Source organism: Lissotriton vulgaris, chromosome 3_1 (assembly GCF_964263255.1).
Source record: "Lissotriton vulgaris chromosome 3_1, aLisVul1.2, whole genome shotgun sequence".
Taxonomy (NCBI): domain Eukaryota; kingdom Metazoa; phylum Chordata; class Amphibia; order Caudata; family Salamandridae; genus Lissotriton; species Lissotriton vulgaris.
Window position 1 is genome coordinate 105381934 of NC_141689.1, and position 24619 is coordinate 105406552.

General features: G+C 46.7%; 1 protein-coding gene across 1 annotated transcript in view; it reads left to right on the plus strand.

The window, feature by feature from the left end:
* LOC147726040 (CD209 antigen-like protein C) overlaps positions 1-24619 on the plus strand; it is a 435480-nt gene that overhangs the window by 226296 nt on the left and 184565 nt on the right. Inside the window, exon 6 of the mRNA XM_086960157.1 lies at positions 7191-7297. Within this exon, the coding sequence (XP_086816283.1) occupies positions 7191-7297 (107 nt within the window). The remainder of the gene's footprint in view (positions 1-7190; positions 7298-24619) is intronic.

Here is a 24619-nt window from a genome sequence, read left to right on the forward strand (position 1 = left end):
TGGCAGACCGAACAGCAAAGCAAACTGCTCAGAACCGAACTCATGTAACTGACCAGACACAAATAGTTGTACCATCACACTGCATGACAGTCAGGGATCCCGCACATGATGTGATTGACATACAGACACATGCAACACCAGATGAAATTAAGGAATGGACTAAACTAGGAGGGATCCAAACAGACCAGGGTTGGATGACGAAGGGAAAATCTACATGGTTTCTCCCCGACTCTATGGTACAAGTCATCATTAACACGATACATAGTCCCGCACACCTAGGAGAGAAAGCAATGCTAGACAGTATTCAACACATATGGTCCAATAAAAACTTACGGGCCGCAGCCAAACAGAAAGTGCGTACTTGCATGATTTGTGGTCAGTTCAATCCAGGTAAAAGCATCCCCGTAGAACAAGGTGGATTTCAGCCTCCCGAACACCCTTTTGAGATACTCCAGATGGATTATATCCAGATGGAACGCTGTCGAGGATTCAAGTATGTCCTCGTAGTCGTATGTGCTCTTTCCCGATGGATAGAAGCATACCCAGTTCCCGATTACACTGCTCCGACCACTGCCAAGCAGCTGGTTCGTGAATACTTCCCCCGGTATGGTTTGCCCCGTATCGTGTACTCAGATAATGGCCAGCCATTCTCATCCGAGCTCGTGAAACACATTACACTTTTGTTAGGCTATCAGTGGAAGTTCCATTGTGTCTGGCATCCTGAGGCAGCAGGTCTCGTGGAGCGCCATAATCAGACTTTAAAAATCCGACTTTCCAAGATCTGTAGAGAGAAGGGTGTGGACTGGATAGTTGCCTTGCCGGTCGCCCTCTTCTATATGAGGATGGTGGTCCATTCCCGATCTGGGCTATCCCCGTACGAAGTGGTTTTTGGTAGACCACCGAATATGTGGGGGACGCCTATTCCACGAAAAATAACTGATGTTGATTGTCTTATGCTGACAGATTACCTTGCCTCCTTGATGTCTGCACTACAATCTTGTCGTTCACAGGTAGCTGCAGCCTTTCCCGACAACACCGAGGTGAAGCCCCACGAGGTGGTCCCGGGTGACTACGTATTCATCCGCAACTTTGATCGGAGAAGCCCATTGGAGCCCCGCTGGCAAACCCCGAAATTGGTTCTGCTTACAACGAGGACAGCCGTGAAGATAGAGGGCAGGAAGGGATGGCTGCATTCCAGCCACGTTAAGAAATTCTACGGACTTCCTTCGGACTTGGACTCTAAGCCCTGCCCTCCTACACAAACTGACTCAAAACTCCCTTTGGTTGAGAAATCCGCTTCTGAGGAGTACAGATTGAAATTACGATCTAGCAAGTCAGACAGTTTAATTGTTTAAGTCCTCCCCTAGGTGAATCGGTTAAATTAGTTTCTGACATGTATCCCCTAGATCGAGATAGAGAGAGAGATAGACAAAGACAACATAAGAAGAATGCATATTGTAAATCACTTCGCAGTCGCTGTATAGTGACACTACTTATTATGTTTTTTTTAAGTCTTCTGATTATTACTGCTAGTGTTTTATTGCACATATATTATCCTATATTCAAGCGTGCACAATCTGCTTATAATGTTACTGACGAACATTCCTTTAGTGAATTACCCCCACACGAATTGTCCTACAGACTTGCGCTGCGCAATAACACTTTCATTAGTATGTTACATCACTCCCATCAGACTACCAATGCTACAAACTGTTGGATATGTGGTCGACTCCCTCCCTACCAAGAAAACAAGGGAGTTCTGCCCCTTTTTCCGTACCCGTTCACTCACAATGGCACATGTGGTGCATGGTTCAAAATACTCAATTCCCTAGTTTCTGATGCTGCTATTTACGAAGGTAACTGGGTTTGGGGAAACCTGAACTTAGCCTTGCTTAAAGTATGCTACCCTGACAAGGAGGGACTCCCCGTAGATACTGGAACTGATCTAGAAAATGAAGTATTTGGATTAGGTAATTACACAGTTACATTCATGATTTTATCTGTCGAATCCGAAGCTGCTCCTGTTCTACCTGCTATGGCAGTATTGCCAGTTACTGGTGAACTATGTGTTCGCAAGAATGGTTCCGTACACTTAGGTCATAGTAAATGTACTACTGTGGTCGATTTCAGTGATTATGGTAGATCCACATTTAGGGCTTTACGTCATTCCTATTTTGTTTGCGGCCATACTGCATATGTCCGTTTACCTCTAGATTGGGATGGTACTTGTTACATTGCATTTCTTCTGCCGCCTGTTTTCCTAGCCCCTCCTGACTACCATAGAAACACTAATCTGGTTAAGCATAGACTCCGAAGAGATCTCCCGCTTGTCGATTATACTGAAACAACATGGGAGCAATATACCGATTTTAATAAAGGTTTCTTCCCCTACCTAGGTACTGTTTCTAATAGTAAACTGATCCGTAGATTAACCAGAACTCTCGAAGCAGTGGTGCTTGAGACCACTTCAGCTCTAGGTAACTTGACGGAGGAGCAGTCCGCCATGCGGGTTGTTGTTCTTCAAAATCGTCTCGTTATTGACGTCATCTTGGCAGATAGGGGTGGAGCTTGTAAGGTCATCGGGTCAAGTTGCTGTGTTTTCATTCCAAATAACGCGCCAACCGTGTACAAAGCTATTACACGTCTCCATAAAATTGCAAGTTTAATACATCAGACTCCAGGCACCTGGACTTGGTCCGGTTGGTTCTGGACAACGTTATCTGCCTGGGGGTGGAAGATCCTATCCCTCCTAGGTATTGGCCTTCTCATAGTACTCAGTTGTTGCCTGTGTCTCCAATGTGGACCGGTGATTTGCGGCCTGTGTGCCACTTCATGCATTCCACATCCAAGTTCCCATTCAAAACGCGAAAAGAAAGAAGAGCAAATGATGTTAAGTGAACAGATTGATCAATTGATGAGGATCGATGTATCATGAAGGGTCCGTGGGGAACAAGGAGGGAATGAGGAAATATAATTTTTGATCGAGTAGTGTTCCCCAGCGCGTACCCCACCGTCTCCATGTACTAGCTTGCAGTGCATGTGATTTCCCTCCTGTGCCAGCTATGAAGACGCAAATACATTTGCGTCCATCTTTAACATGTCCTCTTTCAGATCCGCCATGAACGGATTGAATATTCAGTTCCTATATATGCCGTACCACCGTCTTTTTGTGGTACACTTTACACGTTTTTCAACTCAGGCGAAGTAGGCCCTGATTCTGCCATCGAGCCTCTTCCTGCCTTCCGACTCTGAGGGCCTCAACCCAGGCTGCCTCTGTACCAGTGACCCCTGCCTTACTCCTTGCGCGGCTCCGGCGCATAGCTCAACCACCTGCCTGCCAAGACTGTATTCGACCTTCGAATAATCTGCTCCACTCCTCGAAAATACATTCCTGTCTCGTAGTTCAAGTAAACATCCTCCCAGCTGCAGGAGCAATGGGCCCGGTCTTTCTGTCTCCGTGCAAGTAATTCATAGACTCCGTTGCCATGGTAGGCCCATGCCCCCTCACCCCGCATGCCGACACGTAGACACATATACACGCACTCACAACCAGTATAGGGTAGCCTCCGCCCGAGAGACCTTTTCCCTTCTAGACACTACAGTTCCTTAAACATACGATATCAGATACGATTTGGGATTAGGTTGATCTGACATCCCAGACTTATGTCTACACTTGTAGTGTTCAAATGTCAAGTCCCCTTCACCCTCCAGTTACACGTCAGACACACGTCAAGCTGCTGCGCGCGCATCTCTGCCATGAATTTCTGCTGACATTGCAAGATTCTCCTATGAATCCACCCATTTGTGACCTCATGATGAATGACGTCTCTAGTATACGCCTTTATGCACGCCTATTGCAACGCCTTTTCTATGACGTATTCATATGTTATCTCTCCCTTTTCCAGCTGTTACGCCTACTGCCTATTCGTTTATTGTAATGCATTGACTATATATATGAACTTCTGTAAATAAAATGTTGTCTGTCTGCCCCTTCCCGAACCTATGTGGTGACGGAATGGTATGCCACCTTGGCTCGAGCCAATAACCCAATTCCTTTTTAAGGAATAAAACCCTTTTGAGTAAACCTCAATATCCCGGATTTTGCCTCTTATTTACCTGAGTTATTCTTATTGATTTTACCGTATAAATTATGCATAGGTAATTAATTTTACCACACATGCATGGGCACCCTCTCACACACAATCAAGCACTCTGCCTCCAGGATTGATAAGGTCTGCCATAGGAGTGACTTATAGGTTTATATGTGTCAGTGATGAAAGGTAGATATAGGTAACCTATACCTTAGTAAGGGGTGCCTGCACCGCCTTACCCAGGTTGCAGTACAGACCTGTGGTGCCATTTTAAAAGGCTTCCCATGGGTGCATAATACATGCTCCAGCCGCTGATAGGCCTCTCGGGAACCTATGTCCTTAGAACCTAAGGTACTATATACTAGGGAGTCACAAGGGTAACCCAGTAACCCATCTGGAGTGTACCTAATCTACATGCAATCAATTTAGAGAGGAAGCAGCTAGGCTGGGGTCCTGGTTAGCAGGGCCCTGGCCAGACTAAATTCGAAAAACAGTGAAACCCCAGCAAAAAGTGGGGGTAACCATAGTAAGCAGATCCTACTCTCCTACAGTCAGTGAAATCACTGATGACATCACTGATGACATCTCAAATGACCTCACTGATGACATCATCCAAGTGAAAATCTGATGCACCTCCTCATACCTTAATAAAACCTTTGATACACCCACTCTAAAATACAGGCTCCCATTTTCGAAACAATAGAGACACCAATACCAGTTACTATGTACGCACTCACTGATTCATAGGTCTAAACACACATCCACTCATTCACTCATGCAGTCACTCATACATGCAGTGACTCATCAATACAACACTATTATAGGCACTCATACACCTATACAAACACTCACACACCGCCACTCATCCAGAGTTACTCAAACACCTAGTCAGTCATGCAAAGAATCAATCACACTTCTATTTACTCACCTATACAGTTATACACACACAACCTCACGTATTCATACAGATACTAACATATACTTACTCTCTTATACAATCACTGATACAAGTACACACTGATCCATACAGCCACTCTCACAATCACTGGCTCTCGTGTATAGTCATTTATAGTCTCCAACTCTCACATGCACTGTGTTTTACATATGTAGGGGCAGATTTACAACAAGTGGCGCATCCTTGCATATCAGCAGGGATGCACCAGTTATTGTGCGTCATGGCAGACACCTCTTGCACCACCATGGATGCAGCGCATTTACAATGCGGTGCACCATGAGGTAAGAATAGACAAATGGGTGACGCATCTGCTGCCGTAAAGGTGATGCATTGCTAGAGTCGTGTTGCAAGTGTGACGCGGGTCCAGCAAGGCTCGGGTGTCCCTATGCCTAACATGCTGCATCAATTCTTGCGCCTGCTTCAAGCAGCCGCAGGGTTTTGACGCAGCATGGCCTTAAAAGTGACTGAGTGAAATCTTGTAGATTTCACTCAGCCACTTTTAGGAGGCGTTCCTTCGCTGGAACGCCCCCCCCTTGGGAGGGAATGCCCACATGTGGCGAGGCTTTACAACATGACGCATCTTCCAGATGCGTCAGGTTGTAAATACCCCGCAGCATGGCTCTGACTTTGCTCTGCTGCAGCGTCACAAAAGTGATGCAACAGCGGCGCACATGTGGCGTACGGGGCTTGTAAATCTACCCCGTAATTACTTGGGCATGTAGCACTGAGATATCCATTCATTCACTTTCCATATGTACTCTTGAACCCATACACCCAGTGAATGAAGCACTCACACATCTATGCACACCTCCCATCCATGCACACACACACTCAGGCACCCATACAAATACTCACGCAACAAATCAATAACCCATATAGACACTCGTGTAGTTACTCACCAACCAATGCAGCAGCTTACACAGCAATTGGAAGACTGATAGAGACATTCACACAGTTTAGTCAATAACCCATGCATTCAGTAAGACACATTTAATCACTCACTTTTACAGTCAGTCACACACCTACTAAATCCTTCATCCAGACACTTATACACCCACTCAATCTTCAATACACCTTGGCCAATATATATATATATATATATAAATATATATATATATAAAACATAGTTAAACTTTACAGAAACACACAGTCACTGGATGATGTCATCAGTGATGTCATTTGAGATATCATTAGTGATGTCATCAATGTTATCACTGACCATGTCATAAATGATGTAATATGTAACGTCATCAGTAGTGCATTGCGGGGGCGCGAGTTATAGTTAGCTGAACAAACTATAATGGGGGAATTTCTATGGTTTTGTTCAAGTAAAATGTCCAACTAACTATAACGTCCCTAAAAATGAAGGGGCATATTATCAAGGGGGTTTATCTCCGCTTTTTTAGCTTTAAAAGCCAAGAAAGCGGAGATAAAATTATCTACCTATTACCTAGCTGTCGCTAACACCAGTTAGCGACAGCTAGTAGGAGATAGCGACCATCTCGGGCCTGTTATTTATTACTAATGACATGCAAAGTGGGCGTGCCAAGATGTTAGCGACTGGAAACAGTCGCTAACATGGCTATCTCCTATTACCAACTTTTGGAGATAAAATATCTCCAAAAGCTAACACCTGCCCGTGCAGTTCTTAGCCATGTTATCCAATGGGAGGTGGATAACATGGCTAAGTGCATTAGCTCGCTAATGCATGAATATCGCTGACTTTTCAGCGATATTCATGCATTGCGGCCAATTTTTATCGCATTTGCGATAAACCTTGGTAATACCAAGGTTTATCTGTGATAAAAATCGCCGCAGCTCGGCGATAATTTTTTCACGCTAACCAAGCAATAGCGATAATTATCGTTATTGCTTTGTAATATGCCTATATATATATATATATATATTCACTGAAAAAAACATAGGTTTCAGGCCTTATATTGTTAGGAATTAGCATTTAAAAAAACCTTTTTCGTCATAGTGGATAGTGGCTAGTGCCATGAGGCTCTTAAAGGTGAGTGCGTGCTTTACTGCCAATGACAGACATATGTGCAAGCCATAAACACATTTCAGTGTATGGCCTTGCTGAATATACACACTTCCACATCCTAGTAAAGTCATCTAACTTCATACTGTCTTTTCAGGCTTATCTCTTGTCCATGAAGGGATCTGGTGACTACTGGATTGGACTTACAGATGCAGAGTCTGAAGGCAACTGGACATTTGTTGATGGCTCAGAATTAAAACTAAGGTATACATATTAAGTATTTGCAAGGACACTGGAATTATGTGAGTTTGAGGCAGCTGCATTTTCCACAAAAGTATGAATTGCCCACATTTGCACACATAATCCATCTTCCTGATGCATGATGTGAAGACTTTAACAAAAAACATGTCTTTAGCTCAAACAATCAAAAGTTACTAAACGCACAGCAACACATGCTGCTGTTGCTTTTTGGGTCCATTCTTACTTAATGACTGTATTTTGAAATGCTGTTTTGAACCTTATTACAAGGGACACATTGCCTTACTTTTCTTGAGGACAACACCATCCCTGACCCTGCAAGGGGTGCTTTGACTATCATGCAGACCATCTAAGAGATAAGCTCGAAGTTTTGGTGACTCGTCTGTGAAAATATTATTATTTGCAATGGTTGACTGGTCATTATTCTGTTGCTTATTGCAGTATTTGGGCATTAAATTGGTATTAATGAGGTGAGACCTTTGCCCAGACAGTGACAAAATAACGAAGTACTACTATCAGAAAAAGTAGTGCAATATGCCCAATTGCCTTTTTTTTCCTGCTGTAACATTCCAGTGGCAATGAGTATTTGTTATTCATGTTATGCAATAGTTTTCGTTAATACGAATGTATGAAAATAAGTAGATAACTTTCATTATTATAAATCATGTTGTGGTTCATAAACATTCTAACACTCAATACTAACCAGCACTTTCTTGTTAGTATTAATATTAAAGTGTTGAATTCTACACATTTTAGCCAGCATACTATCAGTCTTTTACCACTTTGACATAAGAGAGGCTTGTTTCTTGGAGAGTGGTTAGAGGACAGCTATTTAGGGGTGGGTTGAATTTGCGTACTGGAACTACGCAAAGCCCAGCGAAACGGTAAAAAATCTCTGCAAGCACTACGTGCAACTGTCATTTGTGCTTGCTGTTGCCTGCTGCCATGGAGAATTGCAAAAGGTGATAAACACAGTCGGCAAGTCCCGGACAGGCTGCCATCATTGCAGACAAGCTGTGGACCGCAGATGGTGATTGGGAAGGCCTTCATTGAGAAGCACCCAGTGGCTGTGCCTGCACTGGCATAGCAGTCCAGTGCCGGCCTGCCATTTCGGAACTGCACCAGGTTGGACACTAATGCTACTGAGCTGAGCCCCCCAAGATTAAACGGTGCTTGTATTGAAAGGTGCCGTCACACACTCCTGGGACCTGAATGTTGTGAGTAAGTCACCAAGGGTGGCCTAGGAATTGCTTCTAACTATGGGAAGGTATGCAGCTGGTGGACAGACTTTGCTGAGGCAACCCATTGATGGGATTACGGGGACTTTGGCAGTCACACAACGTCTCCTTATCCTCTTTCTTGCTTGCTTGAGGTACTGTGTGGCTGCAACACCGCTGCGTGTACCCACAAGCACGGCGGCTTTTGTGTGGGGGGGTAATATTCCTGTGCCGCAGCTTCATATGGACCCCTACCCAGCCAGCTTCCTGCCAAATGCACCAGCTACTGAGGCTTACGATAACAGGCTCACACACTACAGACTATTCTGATATACTAGCCTTACAGGATTAGGCGTATAAGGATTGCACCCACCACCAGAGTAAGACACTGCAAGACCCTTTTATTTCTGACCATGATCTGCATTTCCTGGGCCTCTTGCGGAGCATTGAATGTGGACCTGCTGCAAATCAGACAAAGCAGCAGTGATCATACGATAGTAAGAGGCGCACGCAAAGTCTGCTGACAAAGGGCGCAGAGCAGAGACTCCGACACCAAAACTCGCGATGGGGAAGCCTGATGGTCGCCAGCCCCGACTCACCTTTGAAAATAAAAAAAACTTTACTAGATCCACTTCGGCGGATTCTGGCCACACCAGTGCGGAACAGCCGCACGCCCCTTCACCGACCCTGGAAGATGATGTTAAGAAACTACTCCTGGCTATGAATCACAGCCTCAGTGACCTGTCCGGGAAAATGGACACTATGAACAATAGATTGGATTTTCTTGTGCAGAAAGTCAACAAACACGATAGGCAAATATAAGTGGGGGAACGACGAATATCGGAGAACGAAGATGCCACATCTAAAATACGGGAAACAGACGGAATAAATGGAGAAAATCTTGAGAATTATTGCGGCCAAAAATGAAGACCTTGAGGCCAGAAGTCACCGCAACAACATTTGAATTATTGGAATCCCAGAAAGCACGAACACTGGGTGTATGGAGGAGTATGTGGAGCGCCTACTGATCACTACTTTTGGAGCAGTGCATCTGGTGGTGGAATGGGCACACCACTCCCTGGGTCCCTGACCCCTTCCAGGATGACCGCCACGCCCCATAATAGCCCATCTTTTAAATTATCGGGATCAAGATGTGGCCCTCAGGAAGCTCGCAAAATCAATAAACTGCAATTCGAGGGTAATGAATACACCATTTACCCGGACTTTACGTTGGAGGTACAAGAAGCGAGACGGAAATTCCTGATAGAATAATAGATAAAACTTCTGAACGCTCAGAACGACTATGCCTTCATGTATCTCACATGGCTCCGGATTATGCACAATGGCAAACAAATCATCTGTAACTCCCCACAGCAGGTGGAGGATTTCCTACAATCAGCGCAGCAGAGATCACCGCGCAAGGATTGCTTTTCCAGATCTCCTTCTCTGGCATCGGATTCATTTGCACACAAACTGTTCTACCTATCAGATGAGAAGGGGAAGGTTCCTGCCCTCTCCATGGGTGACTAACTGGCTGAACCAAATGCAATGATGTGCTTCGGCTGCCCTGATCACCGCTGGACAGATCATGGATCCACCCCTCTTGTGGGACTGCAGCAGCTACACGATGACTATGAGCAGCTAAGTGCCCTAATGGGCTTTACATGCTACATATGCTGCACAATTTTAGGGCAGGAGGTATCCCCAGTGCTTTATCTATTTTTTTTCTTTGTTACACTAGTATAGATAGAGGTAGTACTGAAACAGTCTTCACCAAGCACCCATCCCTTACCGCTCTCTCCCCCCCTTCTACAACGGAAATTGTGGGAACTGCGATGCAGGGGAGTTGGCATAAGGGAAGGGTTGTTGTAGCCCACTGGGGCCCCCCTTCTGGGAGATCCTCCTTACTGTTTATAGAGACTTGCTATACAAAGGCGAAAGCACTAGGTTTCTGCATAGTACAGTTTTGTAGTTAGGGATGTTGTGTGGGCACTTGTGTACCGGCACGTTTGGGGTGGTGTTGTGGGTGGGGGAGGGAAGGGGTGTTGGAAGTCATCTTTATAACGAACTGCAAGGGAATGTGTGGGAGGGAAGGGTGGAGATGGGGATGTTAAAGTATGCAACTACAAAAACTGATTACCATGCTTACATATTATGGACCATTTACACACTCTATGCGCAAAGTCACAAGCAACGCTGCACAATCCTACCTTATGTCTAGGTATATCATTGGTAATGTCATCAAACTTTGAACCCTTATGAAATAAATTGCTTACATGGAATGTGCAAGGCCTTGGGGACCCCCGCAAATGTCGCCAAATATTGACATATTTAGACAGACACAATATACAGATAGCAATGCTGCAGGAAACACATATAGATCCACGATGTGACTCATATTTTGGCAGCAAATGGGCGTCTGTCAGGGTGTTCTCTTCTTATTCCACTTATTCACGGGGCACACTCACACTGATAAAACAGACCGCACCCTGTATAACGGGCATCACGTATAGTGATCCCTCTGGCCGCAGCTGCTTAATCTGGGGTACACTGGGCATCCAATCGGTCACTCTAGCCTGTTGTTATGGGCCCAATACAGACAATCCAGATTTATTCACTTCTTTATGGTGGCAGATAATCAAGGTGGGATCCACTCACATCATATGGGGTGGAGATTTTAACATTGCCCTTCGCCCCTTACTCCAATCATCTCCCGCAGCACTATACCAACATACAGGATGTCTTATCTCAGTTATTTCTAGACCACAGGTTCATAGATGCATGGTGTTATGCCCACCCCTCCAGCAGAGAGGGCACGTTTTACACAGCTAGACACCGTACCTGGTCACGCTTGGATTATTGGGTGTGTTCTAGGTAAATCAGCACTTGGATACATTTGATTGAGCACATGGCCCAGACGTACTCTGACCATGCCCCTGTATGTCTAGTGATCGAGCCACCCAATCTAATTACGGTGCCAAGGTGTTGGAGACTAGTCCAGGAGGCGCTACTGGAGGAGGTTTTTTCAGGCAAAGATAGGTGAAGAGCTAGAAGCCTTCATTGCTTGGAACAAGGGCACGGTTAAATATGTTGGAACATTTTGAGAGGCTTTCAAAGTCACCATGCGCGGCATGTGCATGTCCAAAGTTTCTGGGGTGCTGCGGGATCTCCGACGGACTCTACGCATGCTGGAAAATGACATTAAGAAATTGGAGATCGACATGTGGGGTGAGACAGCGGGTGCCCAAAGGGCCCTTCTGCGAAAAAAACTCACAGACTACACCGCCACGGCAGATCGGGAAACCAAATTTAAGGGCAAGTACTTCACAGCCTGAAGATATGGAGATGAGGAACGACCTGAAAAGGTGCAGGCATCTGAGGTCAGGCCACACCATTTATATAACTATATACTAGAAGTGGTGGGAGATGATGGGGTGCGACATAGAGATTGCCGAGATATTTTGCATTTTTATACGGATCTGTATAGCTCATGTCAAACTGCCCCCCCCCCCCCCCCCCCCCCCGGATTTATCATCTTATCTCAAAGACATAGTGCTTGGATGGTTAGGAGACAGCCAGCTGGAATTTTAGGAGGCACCATTTGAAGATGATGAGCTCCGTGAGGCCATCATGCAGGTGGCATAGGGGAAGGCTCTTGGCCCTGATGCCTGCCAATAGAGTTTTACAAAATGTACATTGATCAACTCCTCCCTTTTTTAAAAGAGGTTTTCCTGGAAGCACAGGAGCTGCAGCTCCTACCTGAGATGATGAGGGAAGCGCTTATTATTTCAAGTCAAGTCAAGTCAATATTTCGCTTTATTTGGTTAACATTTTTAAAAAAATCAAAGCATACACAATAAATTCCTTTTCACAGTTAATCACGTCACTGGGTCCTAATTACACAACAAAGTATATTACAATATAAATTGGTGAATACATATATACAATAAAAAAGTTTGTCACCTAACGGAGAGTTAATAATTTTTAAAACTCAAGAATCCAAAACATTTTCACATACAATTATATAAAAACTATCTAATAAACTACGTGCAAGGAATGCAAAGGGGGTAATTATGGTAGCAACATTTTCTTGCTTATTATTTCATTATTAAAACTTGGCAAACCAGCAGATCGCTGCGAGTCGTATCGACCCCTCTCGCAAATGAATACGGATGCCAAGTGTTAGAAATGGGATCCCTGGCTGGCCAGGGCTTGCGCCAAAGTCAGTCAGAGACCACCACTTCTACGTCAGGGTAAGGAAGTCACCCGCCAAGACAACCCCTGCTCACCCTCTTGGTAGCTTGGCACGAGCAGTCAGGCTTATCTCAGAGGCGATGTGTAAAGCATTTGCGCAAGCACCCACCAGCAACAACATCCAAGGCCCCCCACGAAAGGAACTCACAGACTACACCGCCACGGCAGATCGGGAAACCAAATTTAAGGGCAAGTACTTCACAGCCTGAAGATATGGAGATGAGGAACGACCTGAAAAGGTGCAGGCATCTGAGGTCAGGCCACACCATTTATATAACTATATACTAGAAGTGGTGGGAGATGATGGGGTGCGACATAGAGATTGCCGAGATATTTTGCATTTTTATACGGATCTGTATAGCTCATGTCAAACTGCCCCCCCCCCCCCCCCCCGGATTTATCATCTTATCTCAAAGACATAGTGCTTGGATGGTTAGGAGACAGCCAGCTGGAATTTTAGGAGGCACCATTTGAAGATGATGAGCTCCGTGAGGCCATCATGCAGGTGGCATAGGGGAAGGCTCTTGGCCCTGATGCCTGCCAATAGAGTTTTACAAAATGTACATTGATCAACTCCTCCCTTTTTTAAAAGAGGTTTTCCTGGAAGCACAGGAGCTGCAGCTCCTACCTGAGATGATGAGGGAAGCGCTTATTATTTCAAGTCAAGTCAAGTCAATATTTCGCTTTATTTGGTTAACATTTTTTAAAAAATCAAAGCATACACAATAAATTCCTTTTCACAGTTAATCACGTCACTGGGTCCTAATTACACAACAAAGTATATTACAATATAAATTGGTGAATACATATATACAATAAAAAAGTTTGTCACCTAACGGAGAGTTAATAATACCACACAAGGTATATGTAAAAATAGCCTTTGAATTGCAAAGCACAATAGATAGAAACACACACTTTACAATGTGCCAACAGGCACGGGCAGAATTTACAGGGGATTATGTACAGGACAGGGCCACGGGCACCACAGTCAGGAATATGCACTTAGTAGAACTAGCACTTAGAACATTTAACAATCAGAAGCTTCACACATGATGCATAGAACATTCAGAGGTGTAGGAAAGACACATGATGTATAAACATACATTCAGCGGTGTAAAGAACAAGGCACATGACGCATCTATAACACATTCAGAGGTGCAGCCCAGGAAAGCACATGATGCATAAACAACACATTCAGAGGTGTAAGGAACAAGGCACATGACGCATCTAAAACACATTCAGAGGTGCAGCACAGGAGAACACATGATGCATAAACAACACATTCAGAGGTGTAAGGAACAAGGCACATGACGCATCTAAAACACATTCAGAGGTGCAGCACAGGAGGACACATGATGCATAAACAACACATTCAGAGGTGTAAGAACAAGTCACATGACGCATCAAAAACACATTCAGAGGTGCAGCAAAGAACAATTCGCAGAAATTACATTAGCACAGAACTTACATCAAAGTCCAGGTTGCGCCACCGCGCCAAAACCTAAACGTAGCAGCTGGGCAGCTGAGGGACAAGACAGGGCCTAAGTGCTGCGCAGCTGGGGGAAGGCAAGGGATGAAGGAGTGCGTCTCACTCCTAAGTTCACAGTACATGTCCCTAGAAAAGCAAAACCTAAAATGGTGCAGCTGCCCACTAATTGCTGGGCAGCTGTAGATCAGTAAAACTGGGCCAGGGCTCTCATCAACCCTCTGGGACAGCCACGGTGCCAATCTGAGCCATCTGGCTCTAGGGACGCGGGGCCTCGGGGGAGCCTCGTAGGCTCTAAACACAAACTGCCCCCTTAGAGCCTCTTGTTACTCTAGAATCAACTGTGGCGCCTTGAGGAGCCTCTCATGGCTCTGGAAAACAAATGGGCACCCTGAGCTTCGGGGCTATAGAACCAATGCCCCACTTGTCGGAGCGGCACTCTGCCAACTGGGGCCGCTCAAAGGGAAAGGAAACTGCCCCCTTGAAGGTGGAGCCTCACTGGCTCCTGCTGCGGAATGGCCCCGGGGCCCTCCGTGGACTTTACGACAATAATGCAGGGGCCGCCCGGGAGAACCAACTGAGACAACACGCACTCACCGGCTAGGGGGGCGGCGTCTAATCTCCTGCGGCGTCTCCTCTGGGCGGCTCTCTTCCTTGGCGGCGGTAGCGCTTGACAGGGCTCTCTCACAACGAGAGCCCCGCCTTCACAAGGCGCCCGGCCCGTGATTCCCGGTCTTCACCCGGTCCCCATCTCGGGACCGGGACTTAGTGCCAATCAGTATCCGGGGCTCCCTCCTGGTCACGGGAGCCCCGCAACGCTCGCGCCACTTCCGGCCTCCGTCCTGCTCAGAGGCGGGGGCGGGACTTTTAGATCTCCTCGGGCCGGCAGCCAATCACGGCGCGGCCCCGGGAAAGACGTTGGGGTTATCCTGGGCCGGCAGCCAATCCCAGCGCGGCCCGGGGAGGATGTCACGAGGGGTTCTGGGCCAGCGGCGGTGAGCTCCGTAATTTTAAATATTCAGCGAGGTGGGCACTCGCTTTGGGCCCTAAAAATCACCAATAAAAAACGGGGCAAATGAGTGGCCAATGAAGGCGGTCATGAGCGGGGTGGCACCCGCGCCGCTTGGCCACAACACGGGGTGACAAATGCCGGGTGGGCACGGGCCAAGGCACGTGAAGCGCTCCCAAGCGCTAGGACAGCACACAAAGCGCTTCCAGGCGCTAGAAGCAAAGTAAAGCGCTATTAAGCGCTGGGGGCCAAAGAAAAGCGCTCCCAGGCGCTAGAGCAAACAGAAGCAACAAAGTCCTTGAGGAGTCCAGGGGCTGGGCAGGGCCCAGGGAGGCAAGCCTTCCCCTGGGCCCAAGCAGCAGCATGCCCCTGGCAGGATTCAAGTTGGCAAACAAGAACATTTTAGAAGGAGACACAGCCCCTTTTTATACATTGAATTCCTTTGTCTAAAGGTGCAGGGTGGGGGAAAAACCAGGCGCAGCTGGTTTGGGAGCACTCTTGATGTGCTCAGCCCCTCACTCTATTCACTGGCAGGGCTAGGGTCGTTAGACGCACCACAGGGGGCGGAGCCAGCATTGTGTGGGGAAAGCCCAGCCCTATTCAGGACCCAGGTGCACCACTCCCTCACATCACACATGCTAATCTCAACACTCACCACCAGGCAGACCCATCATGACTCATGGAGCCTGGCATCCCAGCCAATCACACGCTAGCACCTTTACCGCATATGCCCAGCCATGTCTAGAAGTGGCACTTCCACACTAGACACATACACGCCGCACATATCATTGCGCAGCATTCAGTCACACGAGTCCGCACATACCAAACTCGAGCGTACACACACCACGCATCAGGAACTACCAGGGACACATACATTCCTATTGGAGGGCAGGCCTATCTCACCACACATACTCAGAGTGAGCACGCACTTTCCACTGGGACACAGTGAAAGTGCACAGAAACCAAAAATCACTACTACTGGGTCACCATTAAAAGCAAAACGTTTAGGGGTGAACCTGCCAGAAGGGCATAGTTCAACACCAAGATACTCGCCAAACTAATTGTCAACCTACTCAAGCTCCTTATGGAGAAGCTAGTACTGCCGTACCAGTCCGGTTTTATCCCTGGAAGGGCTACCTCTCACAATTTATGGACACCTTTTTCCATACTTCAAAATGCAGACCCCAGGCTGGCACTCTTTAGTCTTTTTAGATGCCACAAAGGCCTTTGAGTCGGTTGAGTGGGACTATCTTTTCACCATACTTCAGTGTATAGGGATCCCCAATAGCTTCATGGCCTATATCAGACTCCTATAAACGTCACCGACTGCCATGGTTCAAATAAATGGACATGTTTTGTCCCCGATTGCCCTGTCTCGGGGTACTTGACAGGGTTGCCCACTATCTCCCCTAATATGCGCCCTGTCAATGGAGCTTCTAGCAGCTAAAATCAGACAGCATCACAATGAGAAAGGGTTGAGATGCTTCTTGCGCCCCATACTTATATCTTTATATGCAGAGTTGTACGGAGCTTGCGCCTGTGTTCACACACTGGATGGAGCACCTGGGGTTGGCTCTTATCAGTAAGGCTGAGCCTAAATAACTAAACAACAAGACAGGGGTGCCAATACTGATACTCTATTAGATATCTTACTTTGTCCACCAAAAGAAGTCACCTGATCAAAAATTGGGAATGCTATTCAATAGCTGTTTTATTAATCAAATGAAATTTAGAAAGTGCATTTATTTTTCACTTTCGATATGTACAAAATGAAGTAAAAAATGAAGAAATTGGACACAAAACAAGGCAATAAAATCAACCATACATTCATAAGTCAATCATATCACAGTCATACTACAAACATGCACACATTTATACTAAAATACTTAACCTAAATTGGGTAAAGAATAAACTGATAGGTTAAGTAGTAGGTCTGCTGTCTAACTGAAAACATAAGTATTTACAATAATTTACACTATACACACATTAATTTGCATTTAAATCCATTGAATTATCAAAATTAAACATGGAATGGGTGTATAATTCGTGACACCTAGTGTGGCAACAAATCAACACCAGGGCAATAAACAAAGGGAGAGCAGACGCTGGACAAAGGAGGCCTACACGTTTCAAATCCCTGGGTTTTTTGGAGGGATTCTCATCAGGGCCAGATCACTCAACAAGGAACATGTATCCAACAGAGCAGATTGGAGAGTAGAAAGATGTGGATCACCTCTAAGGTGAATGGTCTTGTGTCCTAGATCGTATATTTTGATGGGGAAGACTGACCTGTAGTTCGGGTGCGCTAGAAAGAGATCGAGGCGCGAGGAAGCAATGCCGCTTGAAACGCTGTTGGACTCTGACAAGCTGAAACCAATTGCCAATCCCGCCTGAATCCCAGGAACCCCCTTGACTTATTTTGAAAATCGATCTCTTTCTAGCGCGCCCGACCCGAACTACGGGTCGGGCTAACAGCGATCTTTAGCCAGGATAGCTTAAATACAGTGGCAAAGTGAGCAAGGTGTCCCAGCGATTCTATGTGCTCCAGGTACTGTGTCTAGTCAAGTCGTCGTTGTTTTCCCACTTTCTTAGTATAAGGTTTGTTCTCCCCCTGGAGCCTGCAGTGTATTGTGCTATTTACTGTCTAGTGATTTCATAGCGTGTGCTTTGCTCTCTAATCTCATAAAGAGGTTAGTAGAGAGTGTTTAGTAATCAATACATATAGTTTATATATCGCTTGTGTGGTTCTCCTATCAGTTGGTCATATAGGAGCTTCCAATCTGGTAAAACAAGCTGCTTTACATTCCTTCGAGACTTAGCCTGAAGACTGCCCTTCATAGCTACCACTAGGATAACATTCAATAAAGGTTGTCTTTAACCAAATCATCAATAAGCGTCGTTCGGACTGGTGCAAGGTGCCCACGTTAATTAGTGGACAGCATATACCAGGCCAACTTCTCGCATGCATGGCCTGTGAAAATTACAGTAAAACTGAATGCAGTTTACCCTCTAACATCTCAATACAGACTTTTGCAAGAAGTAGTAGAAGAAATTAGGCCCATTATTGAAAGATGATAAAACAGGTAATTTTAGAGAGGTGCTTAATCGTCCTTGCAGCTCTTCTGTGATGGCCACTAAAGCTGAATAGAAAATTAAGAGAGTTCCAAGATATTCATAAAATAAACAAAATTGTACTTTCCTATTGTCCTGTGGTAGAGAATCCTGCTATGATGTTGTTTCAGACTCTTCCAGTGGTGTAAAATTATATTGAGTCATTGACTTATGCCAAGTGTATTTTTTCATTCCTCTTTATGAACAACATAGCCCAAATATTTCTGCATTTCAGTTCCTCAATAAAGTACTCGTTTGGTGTTGAATCCCATAGGGGTTGGAAGAAAGTCCTTGAATCTTTTGTCAGATCCTAAAGAAAGATTTGGAAAATCTGTAGCTGCCCTGTAACTCAGTGCTGGTGCTACTGCACCAGCACCGAGTTACAGGGCAGCTACAGATTTTGATGACCTGATGGTTATTTCTAGAACAAAAGAAGATTGCAAGTTGGATACAATTGTGGTCTTGAACCATCTTGCTTACAATCAACATAAGGGCTCAACTACAAAGATGCAATATTGCCATAGAGAAGTGATTTACCTTGGTCATCCTATTGAAAAAGGGGCGAGAACAATATCCTAAGAACGCATTTCTGCAATACTGAGAATGAATCCTACAACTACTTAGAGGAAAGTGAGTATGTTTCTGGGAATGGTTGGCTACTCTCATCAGTTGATCCCACATTTTCCCTCATTACAGAAGCTTTTAGTAAGACTTACTCACAGCAACTGACTCCATTCCAACCTGATCAAATGATTCCATGAAAGTTCCTTCCAAGAACCCTGCCCTCCAGAGGATCTTCAAATTTATCAATTGGAGAACCCAAATGCTCAACTTGCTATAATAATCCTCAGAAGCACGGGAACTCATTTGCAGAATCCCGAAGGGTTCCACGCTTAGCTCAATTCTCTTCAACATCTATTCGACTCTGTTGGCACAGACATCGATATACTCACCTACATAGATGACACACAAATTATATTGTCCTTCTTGGGCAAAACACCCAGCACCATGTTCAACTTAGACGCATGCATTACTGAAGTGGCCAGCTGGATGAAGTCTAACTGCCTCAAGCTGAGTTCAGACCAGACCAAAGTGGTGATCTTCAGAAAGATGAATAGCCGCAGGTCTTCACCTGGTGGCCTACCGATCTCGAACCCACTTCCACCTCAGCACACAAGCAAGAAACCTCAGTATCATTGTTGACACCAGTTGGACAGGTCCACATAAGTCAATGAAGTAGCTACATCCTGCTTCCTTATGTCGAGGATGCTGAAAAAGATAATCAAGTAGCTACCCTCCCAACAGCATCAGGAATAGCATCACCCAAGTGCTCATAACCAGTAGACTGGATTATGAGAGCACCCTCTATGTGGGAATAACCAACCAACCCACAAAAATTCTTCGGACCACTCAGAATACAGTAGTCAGACTGGTCCTCAACATCCCAAGCCAGTCTCACATCACACCACACCTGAGGGAATTCCACTAGTACCCGATACACTAGTGCACAAAATTCAATCTTCTTCCCCACATATAAAAAGCATTATATAACACAGGCACAGTCTCACCAACCTCGGACTCATGCAGCTCGTCTCGACGCCCATCCACTCCGCTGGACACACCCTTGACCCCTCGTCTCCGCCAGCAACCACGTCCCCTTCAGCCACACCACCGAACTCCACTGGACCGACCAACACTGCATCCACTTCTCCTTCGAGAAACACAACGCGAACAACCAACCGCAACAAATCCCACACCGTAGCAGGAACAAAGTCACTGTAGACCAGCTCATCGCCACCCTCGCCTGCGGCCCTCCATCCGAGCCCTCAGACACCAACTCAGCGGCCCACAACTTCAGACAATGGATCGACGACTGCGCAACACCCTTGCCCCGATCAACAAAACCTCTAACAGGCGTGCCAACACGAGAGCCATCTGATTCATCGCCGAGCTCTAGACCTCCTAGCAAACCTGCCGAAGACTCGGGAAGCAGTGGTGCCACAACCAGACACCAAACAACCACGCAGCCCTCAAGAACGCCAGACGCAAGTACCACCAACTCATCCGATCTGCCAAAAGGACCTCCTTCAAGGAGCGCATCGATAACAACGCACACAACAGCAAAGTGCTCTTCAACATCGTGAAAAAACTTGCCTCCCCAGCTCCAGCGCCAATGACATCCCGCCATCGCAAGAACTCTGTAACTCCTTGGCCACCTTCATCCACCGCAAGATCGCAGACATCCACGACAGCTTTGACACCCAGACACCGACGACAGATGCCAACACCCTCGACTCAACACCCACCAAACACATCGACCTCCTGCTCTCCTGGAAACACATCAATGATGACGACACCATCAAAATCATGAACATCATCCACTCCGGCTCACCTTCAGACCCCGCCGAGATCAACACCCTATTCAAGAAAACCAAGGCGGACCCAAAGGACCTCAAGAACCGTCGACCCATCTCCCTGCTCCCATTCCCGGCGAAAGTCATTGAGAAGACCCCCAACAGACAACTGACCCCCTTCCTTGAGGAGAACAACCCCCCGGACTCCTCCCAATCTGGCTTCCAGAAGCAATCACAGCACCGAAACTGCCCTCATTGCGCCCACCGATTACATAAGGGCCCTGCTGGACAACGGTGTGACAGTGGCCCTCATATTCCTGTACCTCTCGGCCACCTTCGACACACTATGCCATCACACCCTGTGCACACGCCTCCATGACACAGGGATCCGTGTCAAAACCCTGAACTGGATCACCTCCTTTCTCACCAGCAGAACCCAAGGATCATTCCTCAGCCACCACGATCACCTGCAGCATACCCCAAGGATCATTCCTCAGCCCGACCCTTTTCAACATCTACATGGCACCTCTCGCCAACATCGTCTGAGCATGCCACCTCAACATCAACTCGTACACCGACGACACCCAGCTGATCATCTCCCCCACCAAGGACCCAGCCACGCCAAATCCAACCTCCACGAGGGAATGAAGGCCGTCGCAGAGTGGATGAATACCAGCTGTCTGAAACTGACCTCTGACAAGACGGAGGTTGTCATTCTCGGCTCCACCCCCTCTGCAGGGGATGACTCCTGGTGGCCGGCCATGCTGGGAACTGCCCCGACACCCACCGACCACGCTCACTACCTGGGGTTAATCCTGGACGCTCTTGAGGACCGAGCAAGTGAAAGCGGTCTCCTTTTCCTGCTTCAACACCCTCCGCATGCTCCGCAAGATCTGCAGATAGATCCCCATCGAAACCTGAAGGACGGTTACACAGGCCCTCGTCAGCAGCAGGCTGGACTACGGCAACATCCTCTACACTGGAACCACGGCCAAACTCCAGAAAAGACTACAATGCACTGGCTCCCGGTCAACTAGAGGATCACCTTCAAGCTCCTCACCCAACCTCACAAAGCACTCCACAATGCCAGACAGCATACCTCAACGGACAACTCACCTTCTACACCCCGAACCGCCAGCTTTGCTCCACGGACCTCGCCCTCGCCACCGTCTCACGCATCCACCGAACCACCACCGGCAGCAGATCATTCTCCCACCTTGCCGCCAAACCATGGAACACCCTCCCCACCGACCTGTGACAAATCCAGGACCTGCTGACCTTCAGGAAACTTCCCACGACCTGGCTGTTTGATCAGTGGCAGCTTCTTCCCCCGTCCTCTAGCGCCTTGAGACCCTCATTGGTGAGTAGGGCTCTTTACAAATGTTGTGATTGATTAATTGAGTCTTCCTGAACATCTGCTTGCAGTGCTACCAACACACCAAGCACCTCCACTCTCACAAGCATACGTCCCACTCACAGGCAAAAGCTAACCAGGAGAGCTGTTGTAAGGAGCATGCCTTTCAGCATAGAGAGCCCTTTTTGATTTCAGTTTGAAGGCATGTTACATATTGAACATGGAAAAGTGATGAATTGCTAGCACTTTTGTGGCATGTGTTTTTTATTCCACAAAAGTAAAATGAATATGTCTGAACAGCAAGATCAATCAAAAACACATCCAGTGATAGTTTAGTGACGATTTAGCTTAGCTATTCTTTTAGGAATGTCATTAATCTTATCACAGTTTCGCTCTATATTTCTATTAGTTTGGCTAGTTTAATCACTTGCTTTTAGGCTTCTTTCTTTTAGCTTTAGGTTCTTAAACACATACAGGGTAGGTTACAATTTAGCTATAGTCTCCTTTTTAGTTAGACTGACCCTCTTCTTTACCTTTTATCCCAAATCCATCCTAGGTAGTGGTGGTCACCAGCTTAGACAATGGAGGCTGCCATCTTCAAAAATGGAGGCTGACATTCTTTCTCAAATTATGCATAATCATCTACGTGTCTACCTTTGACGCAGATGTTGTTTGTTCCTATCCCTCCAAGAACTGTGAAAGTGTCAAGTCATCCTGATATAGACATCAACAAAACCCCGAGTGAGACATTAGTCTGGACAGGTGTATTTTTCAAGGTCATATAACAACCATGGGGGCGCCAGGTGGCGCACGAGCAGAATTGCTGCGGCAACGTGAGGCTCCCGCAGTCCGGAGATATATCCTGCATATATCCTGTGTTTAAAGCCCAACGTTATGCTTTAATGTGCAGCCGGTGACTGGTGGGCAGCTGGTGGCAGGAGCGGAGCGGTAATTTCTTCCTTCCCACTCGAGACGCGAGCTGGCTGGCTGCCGGTGGGTTCCTGCGGGGAGAACTGCCTTGCGGTGTGGAGCCCGGGGACGGCTACTACAACCAGGGGCGGATTGGCAAGGCGGGCATTCGGGAATGGGCCGAAGGGCCGGTGCCTCAGTGCCCTCTGTGGGCCGTTTTTTTTCTCCCCTGTCCCAGTCCACAGAGAGTGGACTAGGAAAGGGGAGAAAAAAACGGCCCACAGAGTGCACAGAGACTGAGCAAATAAAAGCAGCCTCGCTGTGCGGCCAGACAGCATTGTCAGCAGTGGGCTCTCCTTCACCCCTACCCTGCCAAGCAATCAAGCTGAGGCTGGGCTGGGGAGGGGTGATTGTGTGCAATAATCGGCCTCCCTGGGGGCCAGGTGTTTCTCAGGCCTTTGAGCCATTTGCACCTCGGCCCCCTGGCGCCCATGCAGCCCAGAAAATGTGTTAGGCTTAGCACCTCGCCCACAGCCCTTCACATTCAGGGCATAGTGGGCGAGGAAGAATGGGTCTTGCTGTGGGGGCCTGGTGATGTTTAGAATTTTTTTGTTTTATTTATTTATTTATGCGATTTTATATAGCGCGGACTTTACCCGAAGGTGTCAGAGCGCTTCACACTAGGAACAGCAATAATACATGAGGAGAAAATTATAAGTGGACAAATTACAAAAGCAAACGTTAAGTTACATGAATCAAAAGTGACAATAGTGAGCAACCAAAATACAAGAGGAGCAAACGATACATTACAGGAGGAAAAAGTGATATGTGTGCAGGTTACAAAAGCGTACAAAATACAAGTAGAGGTATAATACTGCAATTAATGGCAGACACTCCAGCACAAGAACAAACATTATGTAGGCAATGGTGGCACTTGTGCAAGTATCTAAAGCAAACAAAAGTGAGAGGTAGCAAACAGTGTGTTACAAGAGAAAAGTGACGTGTGCAAGTTACAAAAGGGTACCATACACAGGTACAAGGGTAATACTACAGTAAATGGTAAATACTCAAACTGCCAGAACACACTGGGAAGGCACTTCCCATGCACCAGCTTCACCTCAGCCTCCCCCCTGGCTACCTGGCTACCTTGGATGACCCAGAAAGCTGTGTTTTGTGCTTCCCCTGCGAGGACATTTTCCCAAGGCCTGGAGGGTTGATTAATTTACTAATTGCAGGGGCCTTACCTCTGTTCATGTGCTCCTGAGCTGAAGGTCTGGGGAGGGTTGAGTAGGTTAGTAATAGCAGGGGCTTTGCTGCTTTTCAGGTGCTCCTGTGCTGAAGGTCTGGGGAGGGCTAAGTAGGTTAGTAATAGCAGGGGCTTTGCTGCTTTTCAGGTGCTCCTGTGCTTGAGGGCTGGAATAATTTTGTGACAAAAAGGGGCCTTGCTATTTTTTTTAGTTGCTCAGCATGTAGGCCATTGTCACCTTGGCCCTGTGTCGTGTGCAAGAACAGTATCCTCCCACTTTCATTCCTTGTCTGTGCAAATGGTGTTTCATGAAAGGGCACGCCCCTTGAATGTGGGCCACGCCCCTTAAATATGGGCCACGCCTCTTGAATGTGGGCCACTTTTTTCG